Source organism: Anolis carolinensis, chromosome 3, assembly GCF_035594765.1.
Source record: "Anolis carolinensis isolate JA03-04 chromosome 3, rAnoCar3.1.pri, whole genome shotgun sequence".
Taxonomy (NCBI): Eukaryota; Metazoa; Chordata; class Lepidosauria; order Squamata; family Dactyloidae; genus Anolis; species Anolis carolinensis.
In genome coordinates, this window is record NC_085843.1 from 27,993,999 (window position 1) to 28,009,678 (window position 15,680).

General features: G+C 41.4%; 1 protein-coding gene across 1 annotated transcript; it reads right to left on the reverse strand.

The window, feature by feature from the left end:
• Window positions 1-1,851: 1,851 nt before the first annotated feature.
• On the reverse strand, window positions 1,852-9,763 carry LOC100563921 (gap junction beta-6 protein). The gene is made up of 2 exons (XM_062974629.1): window positions 9,571-9,763; window positions 1,852-4,003 (listed from the first exon to the last, which is right to left on the reverse strand). The coding sequence occupies exon 2, from the start codon at window positions 3,981-3,983 to the stop codon at window positions 3,300-3,302; it is 684 nt and encodes a 227-aa protein (XP_062830699.1). The 5' UTR covers window positions 3,984-4,003; window positions 9,571-9,763; the 3' UTR covers window positions 1,852-3,299.
• Window positions 9,764-15,680: the final 5,917 nt, after the last annotated feature.

Consider the following 15,680-nt stretch of genomic DNA (forward strand, 5'->3'; position numbering starts at 1 on the left):
TAAGAGTAACATGTGATGGCAAATCTCAATTCATAGAATCATAGAGTTGAAAAAGACCCAAGGGCCACCTAGCCTAACCCCCAGACATGTAGAAATATATAGTTAAAGCACTCCCGACAGATGGCTCCTCCACATCTGTTTAAAAATCTCCAGAGAGGGAAACTCTATCACACTCTGAGGCAGCATATTCCACTGCTGAACAGCTCTTATCATCAGGAAGTTGTTGAAATATATTTTTCTGCAATTTGAATCCATTTCTCATAGTCTCTATAGCCACAGAAAACAAGCTTGCCCCTTCTTCAATATGACATCTTTTCAAATACAATAGAGTCTCACTTATCCAACATAAACAGGCCGGCAGAACTTTGGATAAGCGAAAGTGTTGGATAATCAGGAGGGATTAAGGAAAAGCATGCTAAACATCAAATTATGTTATGATTTTACAAATTAAGCACCAAAACATCATGTTTTACAACAAATGTAGTAATTACTGTACTTACTAATTTAGCACCAAAACTTCACAATGTAATGAAAAATTGACTGCAAAAACATTGACTACTAAAAGGCAAACTGCGTTGGATAATACAGAATGTTGGATAAGTGAATGCTGGATAAGAGAGACTCTAGTGTATTTAAATATGGCTATCATGTCAATACTCAACTTTCTTTTCCAGGCTAAACATACTCAGCTCCTGAATCCTCATACAGCTTGGCTTTCAGTCCACTTACCATTGGCCTCCCTCCCCGGATACATTCCAGTGTGTCAATATTCTTCTTGTATTGTGGTGCCCAGAACCAGACACAGTATTCCAGGAGAGGTCACACATAGAACAAGACTATTATTTTCCTTGAACTAGACCAGGCATGGCAAACTTTATTATTTCACAGAATAGTTTTAACTTCATGTCTATGCAGATAACAAAACATGCTGAAGTGTGATTTGGTTATATTTTCATTTCAATAAAACATTTTGTTAATGAAAGAGAAAGTAGTCCTGACTGAAGTAAATCCATTCAATTAACGGGATTTACCAAAGTATTGACACATTATTCAACTATTGATTGAACTGGTTTACTTTAGTTGAGACTGATCAGTATGGCTTTTGTAACATTTCATGGTTTTTGTAACATTTCATCATCACAGAAAATGCCCTGCCCATAATTTTGAAAGCAAATGTTATATTGTTCAAGTTCAGTTCTTCCAGATTTATGGAAGGACCACAGATGGACTCATGTTCTAATGTCTTATGTTGAAGAATTGGGCTTAACCTCCTCTGGCATAGTCACAAGAAGATGATCATAAGAATTTCCTTCTGTTTTTAATAACCATTGTTTGTTGTTTTTCCTGGAACAGAACAATCTATGATTTGTTTTAAATATAGACTACCTGATTTGTTTTAAATATAGACTACCTGCCAACCTAGCAGTTCGAAAACATGCAAATGTGAGTAGATCAATAGGTACCGCTCCGGCGGGAAGGTAACGGCGCTCCATGCAGTCATGCCGGCCACATGACCTTGGAGGTATCTACGGACAACGCCAGCTCTTCGGCTTAGAAATGGAGATGAGCACCAACCCCCAGAGTCGGTCACGACTGGACTTAACGTCAGGGGAAACCTTTACCTTTACCTAGTTCAAACCACTGTAAATCAGAGTAATAACTAGTTAAGTGAGGGTGAGCTAATAATGGCTAAAATCCTCTTCGGTAGCAGCAACTAGAGGAGATTCACTGGCTCATTTGCTGAATGGTAAATTCAAGACATAGATGCAATAGAATCAGTGAGACTAACAATAGGAGTCCAATAATAATAATAATAATAATAATAATAATAATAATAATAATAATAATAATAATAATAATAATAGCTTTATTTCTATGCTGCCCTATCTCCCCACAGGGACTCAGGGTGGGTTCCAACATACAAAAAGGCAAACGTTCAATGCCTTAATAAAAACAAATATGTAGTGGCAAAATAATCCAGAATAATCCCACATGTAAACGTAAAATTAGAACCTAACATCAATAAATTAAGCAAAGCGTAGACAAACAAATTACATAATGACATAAAACCTAAGTATGAGACATCCATATTTATTTACAGGAGCCAACCAAAGTTCATGAAGTGATGTGGGTTGATGACAGCTGGGCCAACATGGACTAGCAGGGCCCAGATACAACAATAGTTCTCAACCAGATGTCCGTATGGATTTCTCATTATCTAATCTTCCTCCTCTCTGTATGCTAATGAGCAAAGATGAGTCTTCAGTTGTTTTTTGAAGGGTAGGAGGGAGTTCCAGAGATGGGGCGTGATCACGCAGAAGGCTCTCTCCCTCATTCCCACCAGCCTCACTTGAGAAGGAGGTGGGATCAAGAGCACTGCTGACCGCAGTGCCCGAGCTGGTTTGTAGGAGGAGAGGCGATTGGCCAAATAGCCTGAGCCCAAGCCGTTTAGAGCTCCAAAGACCAAAAGAAGGATAAATGTAATAGTTAAAACTAACTCCTTCACACATGTATGGATGTATGGAGTGTGTTTTGGAAAACTAGGAGCATATAATACGTCAGTGGTGTTGGTGTCACCCAGCGCAGGAACATTTACTGTCACCCCAGTCGAGCCCCTCCCAAACATGATCATACCACAAAATGCCAGAAAATTTGATCAAATCAGTGACTATAAAAAAAATCAACAGCAATGAAAACAACAGCTCTTGTTTGTAGCGCATTCAGATGAATCCGTGTGATTTGAAGCATCATTGTAATTGGGTAACATTGACAGCACATGTTCAATAGAAAGTTTAAAAAGTAAAAGCACAGAATTTAACCTTTCAGATGTGTGGATACAGTAGATGTAAGCTGGGTTTAAGAAAAAAAAATATTTGAGGTTATACCTACCTACAGGGATTTTAAAAATAAACAAATACAGTAGGTCCATGGAATCTGCTGGAGTTAACTTCCTGGATCTCCATATGTACTAAAATCTCTGGATGCTCAAGTCACATTATATACATAGTAGGATGGTGTCACTTATATAAAATGGCAAAATCAAGGTTTGCTTTTGGACTTAAAAATAAATAATTTCTAGCCAAGGATAATGGAATCTGTGAATACAAAGGACTGCAACCTTCATCAGCAAATGGTAAAGAATGCTGGAAAGTCTCGTTCAACAACAGCTTAAGGGACAGATTATTTCTAGCTCTACTCTAGAGCAAATGCTGAACAGAGTACTCTGACCATTTATGTTAGAGAATGAAAATACTGCTGACCATTTTCTATAGCTAATTCAAAATTAGACACTTGGATGTTTAATCACTGGGCAGTGCTTTCACAGTCTTAGATTTCCTCACACAAGACTTTAGTATCAGATAAGCCAATTCAAGTATATTCAACAGCAAACAGATGCCTGAAACTGCCAGCATGAATACAGTAAATACAGTTTTCTCAGTGGGTCGGGAAACAAAACAGTCCACTGTATTTGGACAAGGATAATCACTACATTTGACTAAAGGAGGGATTTTATAGCTTCTATATATAAAATAAAAAATATATGTGAAAACAGTTTCAAAGATGATTCGGAAGAAGATGCTGCTGATGTATGTCCACCACAGGGCACCCTCAATATGAAACCTCTGCTTTTTCAGATTTTCAAAATCCACTTTATCTCCAGGTTTGTATTTCCGTTTCTTCTTATGCCTTCTGTAGGCAACATGCATTGCAACCAAAAGTGCAGGAGTGGAGACAAAGATCAGCTGGAGAGCCCAAAGTCGAATGTGTGAAACAGGGAAAAATGCATCGTAGCAGACATTTTTGCATCCTATTTGTTGAGTGTTGCAAGTAAAATCTTGCTGTTCATCTCCCCAGACTGTTTCGGCAGCAACCACGAGAATCATAATTCGGAAAATGAAGAGGACAGTAAGCCAGATTTTTCCAATGCTGGTGGAGTGGCTATTTACCCCTCCCAAGACGTCTTTGAGAGATTTCCAGTCCATGGCTGTGTGTGTCCTTTAGCCTAGTAAGACAAAAAGAATGGGGCAAATGAGAAATGGTTTCATTCCATAACACATTGTATGAACTGGGAAGTTCTGCAATTGGGAGGACTAACAGAAAATTTAATTTCTTCTCCTCCGTATCCTTTCTGGGAAAAACAATTATACGTATTTGTAAATGTTACGACTGGATTTCTGTATCATCTGCAGTACCTAGTTAAGTATACATCATCTGTTGTTTGATTTCAGGCTGAATGGAGCTCTTTCTCTCCATACAGCTGATGCCAGAAAATGTTAGGGAGAGGGTTGTTGTATGTCTTTCAGGCTGTGTGGCCATGTTCCAGAAGTATTCTCTCCTGACGTTTCGCCCACATCTATGGCAGGCATCCTCAGAGGCCATGCCACACAGCCTCTGAGGATGCCTGCCATAGATGTGGGCGAAACGTCAGGAGAGAATACTTCTGGAACATGGCCACACAGCCCGAAAGACATACCACAACCCTGTGATCCCAGCCATGAAAGCCTTCGACAACACATTGTTAGGGAGAGGGTTATCACCTTGGCAATAATGTCAAAATTGCAACTAAGGACCCAGCGTGATGTAGAAGTTTCAAGTGTTAGACTATGACTCTGGAGTCCAGAGTTTGAATCCTCCCAATACAAATATGGAAAGCCGTGATTTAATACCGTTTCAAACTGGTATTGAAGAAAGTGGTTTTGCTGTGCAGATAATTACATAGGAAATTCTGGAACCAGTATGAGGTCCAGGTGGTAATTATACAAACCACAAAACATTGATACACATTACTGGCTTTCTTCCATTCACTATTGTGGGAGCTTGTTGTCTGGCTGCCACTGCAGTTTGAAGCTGGCTTTGAACGGCATTAAATTGTTGTGTTGATGGGGCCCAAGCCCCAGAGGAAAGCAAAGGAAAACCACCTTGGAAGAAATCTTACCAAAAAACTTTGCAATACAAGTCAGAAATGACTTTAAGGATTCTGTGATTTTATTTATTCATTTATTCAATAAAATAAATCCTGAACAGGATTGTGATGATCTGGATGAGAGCAAATAAACTGAAATTGAATCCAGACAAGACAGAGGCTCTCCTGGTCAGTCAAAAGGCCAAACAGGGTATAGGGTTACAGCATGTGCTGGATATTTATTTATTTATTTATTTATTTACAGTATTTATATTCCGCCTTTCTCACCCCGAAGGGGACTCAGGGCGGATCACATTACACATATAAGGCAAACATTCAATGCCTTGACAAAGACAGAAGACAAATGCAGGCTCCGAGCTGGCCTTGAACTCATGACCTCTTGGTCAGAGTGATTGGTCTCAGCTGGCTGCAACTGGCTGCTCACCAGCTTGCGCCACAGCCCGGGCCTACACTCCCCCTTAAGACATGGGTTTGCAGCTTGGGAGTTCTCCTGGACTCACCCCTTTTCATAGGGCATGGTCTCCAGACCTTTGATAATTTTAGTCGCCCTCCTCTGCACACCTTCCAACTTGTCATTATTGTATCTCTTTTGAACTGTGGTTCCCAGAATAAGACAAAGTATTCCAGGTGAGGTCTAACCAAAGAAGAATAGAGAGGCACCATGACTTCCCTTGATCTAGACACTTTTGATGCAGCCCAAAATCCCATTGGCTTTTTTAGCTACTGGATCATACTGTTGGCTCATGTTCAACTTGTTGTCCACGAAAACTCCAAGATCTTTCTCACATTGACTGTTGTCAAGCCAGGCGGCATCACCCTTCCTGTATCTTTGCATTTCATTTTTTTCTGCCTAAGTATAGTGTCTTACATTTGCCTCTTTTAAGATCTGATCTATACACACAAACATATCATGCTGGTGATAATACTACAAGAAAATAATGTGCTTTAGTATAAGCCAAAACAAGAAAAGCCAGGCTGACTTACAAGACAGTGAGATTTCCAACATGTTATGACATGAGCCCTTGATACAGGAACTTTCATTAAACTTGCTAACCCTGAGGGTTAAGCGAGATGGTGTCACAGAATTATATTAATTTGATAAGCACAAAGGAGCTGTAGGATCAAATGAAAAGCGTTCTTGAAAAGATAGTTAGAATTCTTCATCTCTTCCTATTGGCAGCAAGACAGATTTATTTATGACTCTTGTTAGCAAAGCTTGCAAATAGGAATTACAGTATACACAAATGGAATATTTATTTATTTATTTATTTATGTATTGCATTTCTATTAAGGTTGTACATTTGTCTGAAATTACTTATGGTTTGTTCCATTCCATTTCCATCCGCCGCTGATGGAAATGGGCGCCAATATGAATGGGCTTTTCCATCAAAGGTCCGAAAAACCAAAATTTTTTCAGACCTTGAGCGGCAAAGTGCCAGGCCTTGCGAGCCGGGCCTACTAGCCATTGAGTGCTCGGTGGCACTTAGGCCTGGCTCGCAGGGCCTACCATCAAGCGCTCACAGGGCCTACAATTGAGCGCCGAGCACTCAATGCTCATAGACAACAATTTGAAGAACCACGAGAAATTATGGGAGCTGAGACCAACTATTGAAATGGCTAGAGCTTGGGAAATGTTACCTTTTAGACTAAAATAAGGTTTTGGATCAGTGGACCCAACCTGTGGTCCATGGACCACCAGTGGTCCGCAAGAACTCAAATATGGTCCGCGGCCTCACCATTACTACTACAGATAATAACACAGCCCAACCAAAAACACCTTTCTTGGTGTCTTCATTTTTAGGCCTGCTCCTGGGGTTATTTGGGATGCTGATTCAGAAAATTGCACTGGATAGACCACATCAGCTCTAGATTATTAAATACAATTTTCTGTGGGTCAGCAGATGGTGACTACTGGATAACATATGTTCTATCCAGTGGAATTTTCTGAATCAGTGCCCCAAATAATCAAACTGAATTTAAATTTGATCAAAAACTGATTTGTAACCTTTTTTTTTTTTAACTAATGTTGGAGAATGGTCCCTGGTCAAGTGATCCCCCTGGTCAAAAAAAGATTGGAAACCACTGTTTAAGATAGATGAATGTGTAATACTAATAAAATCTATTTCTGCTAAACATGCAGTGTCCAAAACCAGGCATTAATGGGTTAAGACATAGAAGTGGACCTGACGGGCCTAGACTCAGAGGAAATGCCTAAATGTAACTTCCGGGGCTTACTTTGAATAATGAGATCTGATAAAATCAATATATATGTCTCAGGCGCCATGGTTTATTTCTCTTTTACGAGTGAGTGTAAACTTGTATATAGTTTGGGAATGTAAATAGAAGCTAATTGCCACTCTAAATGAGCAGAAAATGAGGCTGCTGGGTTTGTTTGAAGTCAAAGCACTTCAGCCACAAATTATTAACATAAAACTTCCAGAATCCTTTCTGGAAGTTTGGGAAATTCTGAGAGCTGTAGTCCAAAATGCCAAAGTACTCCACACAACTAGGCTCTAGTGTCATCCTTCTCAATGGTATCAATAATAACAACATATTCTAGGAACCAGACTGAGAGAGAACTAGATGAGATACATTGCATTGTGTGTATGCCTTGCATGTGCCTTCAAATCACTTGTGGACATGGTTTTCTTAGGCAAGCAATCCTCAGATATAGTTTTGCCAGTGTCTTCTTTCAAAATATAGCTTCAAAATGTACCTGATATTCATTGCCTGTCTCCATCCAAGCACTAACCAGGGTTGACCCTGCTTAGCATCCACAATCAGTTAGGATCTGGTGCCTTTAGGGCAGTGGTTCTCAACCTGTGGGTCCCCAGGTGTTTTGGCCTACAGCTCCCAGAAATCCCAGCCAATTTACCAGCTGTTAGGATTTCTGGCAGTTGAAGGCCAAAACATCTGGGGAACCACAGGCTAAAAACCACTGCTTTAGGGTATGCTAAATTGTCTTAACATGTTTCCCTTTCCTTATCATCAGCAAGAACTGAAATGGCAGGACTGAAAAAACACCAGAAACTCATAGACAGAGTCTTATTTCTTTATTACTGCACCTTTTTCTTCCCATCTTCAGAATCTCTCTGTATGGTACATAGAACTCTGGGCTCCTTCAAAACCAGAGAAAGAAAGAAAAAACAGTATGCAAAGATTCTGTAACTCCTTGGAGAATAACCAACGCCCCTTCTATATTGCTATATAGTACAGATGATCAAAGCAAAAAATCCACATTACCTGCTTTGAAGGGGATTATATGAATCTGCACTGTCATATAATCCAGTTCAAAGCAGATAATCTGGATTTTATATGACAGCGTAGAAGGAAGTTGGATGCATAAGATGAACCTGCTGGTCACACTGCGCAATTATAGCTGCTTGATGCCACTTTAGCTTCTACGAAGCCTAGGGTTTATAAATCTGTTGTTGTAGAGCCACATGAATGTGTATGAATGTGTGTGTGTGTGTGGGTGTGTGTGTATAAGATGTTTGTATATTTATTTATTGTCTTATTGGTCTGGATATATGTATTCGGACTTTTTTTTTGCATGTTTGTATGACATTAATATCCTGCTTTGGGTCCTGTGGGGGAGAAAAGCGGGATATAAATAAAGATTTATTATTACAGTAGATTCTCACTTAGCCAACATAAACGGGCCGGCAGAACATTGGATAAGCGAATATGTTGGATAATAAGGAGGGATTAAGGAAAAGCCTATTAAACATCAAATTAGGTTATGATTTTACAAATTAAGCACCAAAACATCATGTTATACAACAAATTTGACAGAAAAAGTAGTTCAATACGCTGTAATGCTATGTAGTAATTACTGTATTTACGAATTTAGCACCAAAATATCACAATGTATTGAAAACATTGACTACAAAAATGCGTTGGATAATCCAGAACATTGGATAAGTGAGACTCTACTGTATTATAATTTCAAAGTGTAGATACAGTCAGCTTCCTGACCTGCAAGTGTAGGAACGATGCTACTAGCAGCTGCATTCTCCCTAAAGGTGCATCTACACTTCAAAATGAATGCAGTCTGACCCTTCATCATACTAGAGCATGAATCCACTTTAAATCTGGTTTCTGCCTCCTGCAGAATGCTGGGGTTTGTAGTTTGGTGAGGCCCAGGACCTGTCTGGCTGAGCTGTTTAAAGCCTCCTCCCTAAAGTGGATTTAAAGTGGATTTAAAATGGATCCAAGCTCTAGTGTGATGAGGTATGGCTCAATGCTACAGTATCGTTCATTACAAGGTCTTTAGACTATTCTGTCAAAAAGTGCTGGTGCCTCACCAAACTACAGCTCCTACGATTCCACAGCATTGAGCCATGGCAGTCAAAGTGTCGAACTGTATTAATTCTACAGTGTAGACATACCCTAAGGTGCTACAAGACCCCTTTGAATACTGATATAGCCTAGCTCCGTCTATAAAGAAATCATTGCGGACATCCCAAATTGCCCAGCGAGCGAATTGCAGACCGTAGTGCATAAACGTTTGCTCTTAACCCTCTGCTATTTGAAGGTTGGGGCGCGCACCCTTGGAGTCGCATTCTCTGGAGCCTTATCATCCTGTCACTATCTATCCATCCATGGTCCGCATTCTGGGAGAGCCTCCCCATCCCCTTTCTCACCTCGGGCTGCCTTCTTCTCCGACGGTTCCCTTTCCCCCGGCGCTAGTCCCAGTTTAAATCGACAGCTTCCTTCTCAGCCTGCCTTGCCTTGGCTTGCTTCAAAGGTAAGCTCCTCCTTGTTCCCTGATTGGAGACGCCTCTGCCAAGAAGGAAATGCAAAGGAGGGAGAGTTCAGGTTTTATATGCATCTACTACACTGTAAATCAGGCAAGGGCAGACTTGGGCCCTCCAGGTGTTTTGGACTTCAACTCCGACAATTCCTAACAGCCGGTAGGCTGTTAGGAATTGTCGGAGTTGAAGTCCAAAACACCTGGAGGGCCCAAGTTTGCCCATGCCTGCTACAGATGTTGATACCACTTAAACTACCTTGGCTCAAGGCTGTGGAATAATGAGCAGTGAAGTTTTACAAGACCCTTAGCTTTCTCTGGCAAAGATTTTGGTCTGGTGCATTACCAAACTCCAACTCCTAAGATCTCATAACATTGAGCCATGCAAGTGAAAGTGGTGTCGACCTGCCATCATTCTACAGGCTCTAGATTTTAGGGTCATAGGCCAGGGAGACCTTGGAGCAGTCATACATGTTCAGCCTTAAAGACAAAGCCCTTCTGAATCAATCTTGTCAAAGACCCTCCAATCTCTAAGGGTCACCTTACTTACTTACTTAGGCGATCCCTCATAGTTCGAGGATGATGGTCCTCCATTTCTTGGAAGACACCTGTGCGTGATTTTTTTTAATGTGTGGAGGTTGGTGCACGGCCGGTCAACACACAGTCTTCACAGATTGAGGTCCCAGCAGTGGTGTGGTTAACACAACAAAAGTAGCTTCTCAGTCTGTTGCAGCCTTCTTCCGCCTTCACAGCCGTTGTAACATGTACCATGTTATCCTCCGCCTGCTCCGCTGTTGAGGTCTTTGGGTCTTCGGACCATAAGCAGGGAGCAACTGGGAAGCACACAACAACAATGTAAGGAGACGAATTCAACCAGAGAAGTCAGCCATAGCAGAGCACTTGATGATCCAACCTGGAAACAGCATGTTATTTGAGAAGACAGAAATTATGGACTCATTGAAAAAGTGTGGGTGACTGAGAAAATCCCAGCAGACTTCAAGGATGCCACCGTCATCACCCTTTCCAAAAAAGGAGATAGAACAGACTGTGGAAACTATCGAGGTATCTCTCTTCTAACCTCTGCTGGGAAAATCCTTGCAAGAATCCTTGCAAACCACCTTCTCCCTGTCTCAGAAGACACCCTCCCAGAATCCCAGAATGGCTTCCGTCCCTCCAGAGGAACAGTGGACATGATCTTCACTGCACAACAGCTCCAAGAAAAATGCAGGGAACAAAATCAACCTCTGTACATGGCATTCATTGACCTTGCAAAGGTATTCAACACAGTGAATCGCAGTGCTCTCTAGACTATCCTCCAAAAAATTGACAAATTTGTGAACATCCTGCAGCTCCTCCACAATGACATGATGGCAATAGTCTTGGACAGCAATGGCTCCCAAAGTGACCCATTTAAGGTGGAATCAGGTGTCAAACAGGGATGTGTCATTGCCCCTTCTTTTCCATTTCATCACTATGATACTTCATCTTGTTGATGGGAAGTGGAAATCATCTATCGGACAGATGGCAAGCTATTTAACCTCAGCAGATTGAAAGCCAAAACCAAAGTCACAACAACATTGTTTATAGAACTCCAATATGCTGGTGATAACGTAATCTGTGCACATTCAGAAGGAGATCTACAAGCCACTCTAAACACCTTTGCAGAAGCACATGAGAAGCTCGGCCTTTCATTGAACATCGAGAAAACCAAAATGCTCATCCAGCCAAAATGCTCATCCCTCTGCAATGCCAGGAATACAGCTTAATGGTGTCACATTAGAAAATGTTGACCATTTCTGCTACCTTGGCAGCCACCTCTCCACAAAAGTCAACATGGATGCTGAAATACAACATTGCCTGAGCTCTGTGAGTGCAACATTTCTCTGAATGAAGCAGAGAGTGTTTGAGGATCAAGACATCCGTAGGGATACCAAGGGGCTTGCTTATAAAGCTATTGTCCTCCCAATACTTCTCTACGCCTGTGAAATGTGCATTGTCTACAGAGTCACACTCAACTCCTGGAATGATTCCACCAGCGTTGCCTCCAAAAAATCCTGCAAATCTCTTTGGAAGACAGGCAGACGAATGTCAGCGTATATGAAGATGCAAAGACCACCAGCATTGAAGCGATGCTCCTACGCCATCAACTCCGCTGGACTGGCCACGTTGTCCGAATGCCCGATCACCGTCTCCCAAAGCAGTTATTCTACTCCCAATTCAAGAACGGAAAACGTAATGTTGGTGGTCAGGGAATGAGATTTAAAGATGGGCTCAAAGCCAACCTTAAAAACTGTGGCATAGACACCGAGAACTGGGAAGCCTTGGCCCTTGAGCACTCTAACTGGAGGTCAGCTGTGAACAGCAGTGCTGCAGAATTTGAAGAGGCACGAATGGAGGGCTTAAGGGAGAAACGCACCAAGAGGAAGGCGGGTCAAGCCAACCCTGACCAAGACCACCTTCCATCTGGAAACTGATGTCTTCACTGTGGAAGAACATGCAGGTCAAGAATAGGTCTCCACAGCCACCTATGCATCCACAGCCAAGACACTACACCTTAGGGATCGCCTAAGTAAGTAAATAAAGTAAGTAAGTCCCCCAGGCAGGAAGCAGCCAAGCTTTGAAGTTGAAAGGCTATTCAATGCTAATCAAGGTGATCCACTGGAACATTCACACTTGCCTCAAACAGACAAGAGTTCTTTCTCTCACCCTGGACATTATTCTAGAGATATGTAAACCCTACTTGCCTAGTTTCCAACAGACCTCACAACCTCTGAGGATGCCTGCCATAGATGTGGGCGAAGAATCAGTAGAATATATCAAGTAATGTTTTTGTTAGTCCGATAAGTCAGCTTTTATATATCAAGATTTATAACCACTCTAAAGAACGGTAGAAGTCATTATTTAATCTTTGGGTTTTCTTTTTTTCTCATATTCTTCTTTTTTATTTTCTTGTTTTTTATGTACAGTAGAGTCTCACTTATCCAACATAAATGGGCCAGCAGAATGTTGGATAAGCGAATATGTTGGATAATTAGGAGGGATTAAGGAAAAGCCTATTACACATCAAATTAAGTTATGATTTTACAAATTAAGCACTAAAACATAATGTTTAACAACAAATTTGGCAGAAAAAGTAATTCAATACGCAGTAATGCTATGTAGTAATTACTGTATTTACGAATTTAGCACCAAAATATCACGATGTATTGAAAACATTGACTACAAAAATCCGTTGGATAATCCAGAACGTTGGATAAGCTAGTGTTGGATAAGTGAGACTCTACTGTATATTAAATTCACTTTTGGCACCACTTTAGCAGTCATAGCTCAGTGCTATGGAGCTATGCAAACTACAAGGTCTTTAGCTTTCTCTTCCAGAGAGTGCTGGTGCCTCACCAACTGCAAATCCCAAATTCCATTGCTTTGAGCCATGGCAGTTAAAGGGGTGTCGAACTACATTAGTTCTATGGTGTAGATGCACCCTATGTCTACAAAAGCTCACGCTGCAACTTTTTTTGGTTAGTCTCAAAGGAGCTACAAGTCTCCTTATTGATTTTCCAGACTAACATGGCTATGTCTTTATATAATTCAATAATAATAATAATAATAATAATAATAATAATAATAATAATAATAATAATAATTCTTACCTGCCTCTCCTTGTAGCTTAGCTATGTTATTTCTTAACTTTCTCTTCTCCAAGCTCAACCGGTCCATGTGTCCTAATCCCAACTAGAGTAGGGCTGCACAATCAATGAACATATACACGTCTTGTGCCGTCCGCCGGACAATAAAAAACTATAAAACTGAAACGTGCTGTCCTTTATCCGGGCGAACTGCAAATCCCTATAAGCTGTCCTATAGATATTGAACGACTGAGTCTGGATAACTTCAAAAAAGGATGTTTATTCATACAAGGTTGTAAACCTGGCACAGATCTTAAAGTTGCAGAAAATGAAACAAATTTCTATAGGTTTTAGTCACAGAATTATCCCTGGTTCCAGAAGGCAAAGGTGATTATAAAACCACTATACCCTAATCACGCTGCCTATATTAGAAGGAGAAACTCTTTCCTTCCCTATCTTTACAGCAAAGATTAGTTCTAGAAGCGATGGAATAACTCTGCTCCTCTAACTAGATTTCCTATTCCAGATCAATATAATTCAATACTTATCTAATTTGGATAGGCTTAGATTGGCCTGGTTTTGAGGATGATTTGTCCCAGTTAGCCTTGCACAGCTCCAGCACGTTGGAAAACTATAGCCAGAATGAAGCTCCAAAATGGAGACTAGACCCTGGTAAAAAGGGCGGTCCTAAGATGTTGCACTCTTTGACCAATCACTGCAAAGAAAACTGCAGCCAGCTTTTGCAGATTCCAAGCCACTTTTCCTGGGCTTTGCAGCCAGAGGCTGAAACAAGATGCAAAGGAGGGAAAACAAACAAACGACCAATAGGTAAGGCAAACCATCGTCCTGGGGGACGGAACACTCCCCGCTAAATTCCCAGGATGTGGGAATTTACCAATCAAAAACATACAAACACCTTTGTATACACAACAATAAAACAGTATAAAACTTACACACTTTGGACAGGCAACACGAAATTGCTGGTTGGTCTGTCCAGGACAGACATTTTGTCCTTACTATGAGTCTTTACCTGAACTTTTCTAACCTTACCGTCAGGGCAAGGAAAGGTCTTTAGTATAATGCCCATAGGCCAGGCATAGCGGGGCAAGTCTTTGTCCTTTAGCAACACAAGGTTTCCCACCTTGAAATTGTCCTCTGGGGTTTGCCAGAGTCTTCTGGTTGGAAGCTGGCTTAAGTATTCGGCCTTCCACCTCTTCCAGAAGTGGTTGGCTAAGGTCTGCACATGCAAAATTGGTGCCACAGTCCGATCGAATTGACTTAATTGGCCCACTGAGGGCTATGAACCTTTTCAATGCGTTTATGAATGATGAAGTGTCCATTCCCTCTGCAACCTCTATATGGACAGCTCGTACTGACAAACAAGTAAACAAAACCGCACATCTTTTGTTATTTACAACACCACCCCTGGTTTTCCTAGTGACAACCTCCCAAGGACCAAACACATCGATTCCCACATGGGAAAGGGGTGGGTCTGTCAAAGTCCTATCCTGAGGTAGTTCTGCCATTAACTGACTTTGACAGTTTCGTCTGAGTCGCCGACATTTGACACATTTGAAAATACAACTGTTGACCAACCTTTTGGCATTAACTACCCACAGACCTTCATTTCTAAGGGCTGCCTCAGTTAGAGTTCTACCCTGATGATGGATCTTCTCATGGTAGTGACGAACCAACAACAAAGCAATATGGCTATTGGGGGGTACAATGATGGGGTTCTTTATACACACTTTGAGTTTAGCCTTAGCTAACCTCCCTCCCACTCTTAAAATGCCCTCCTTGTCTAGAAATGGGTTTAACTCACGCAAGAAACTCCGGCTGGGGGTGTCAAGCCCTTGTTCTAACCTGGCTATTTCTAGACTAAACTCATGCCTCTGAACTGACCTGAATATTACTCCCTTAGCCTTCAACATGTCCTGAACTTGCAAAGGCTGACTATCTTTGCAGACTAAGCGATGTATAAGCCTAGCAACTGCTCTAAGAAGACTGTGCCATTCCGAAAAACGTTCAAAATGGTGTCGTTCCAGACAAGATCTTTGGCCCATCTTGATTTCTGTGGTTGATTTGCAGGCTTTCACCTCTGCACTTCGTGAGACTTGAGCATTCATAATGTCCGAAAACCTTTGCTCATCTTTCGAGAGCGCTGTGGCTTCGTCTCTCTCAGAGACTTTGAAGATGGAGGAATACTCTGGAGTTATTGCTTGGCAGTAGACCGAGATATGACTTAGGCAACTGCGCACAAGTGTAGGACGTCCACCTTTAAGCACCTGTGCTTGATTGGAGTCCAACGACGATGGTGGGTGCATCTTGTTTATGCACACTGGGCCTATGACTGTCCAGCCTAATGGCAATTGTTGTG

Coding starts and splice junctions, on each gene's coding strand:
- LOC100563921 (XM_062974629.1), bottom strand. CDS start 3,983: ATGGACTGGAAATCTCTCAAAGACGTCTTGGGAGGGGTAAATAGCCAC.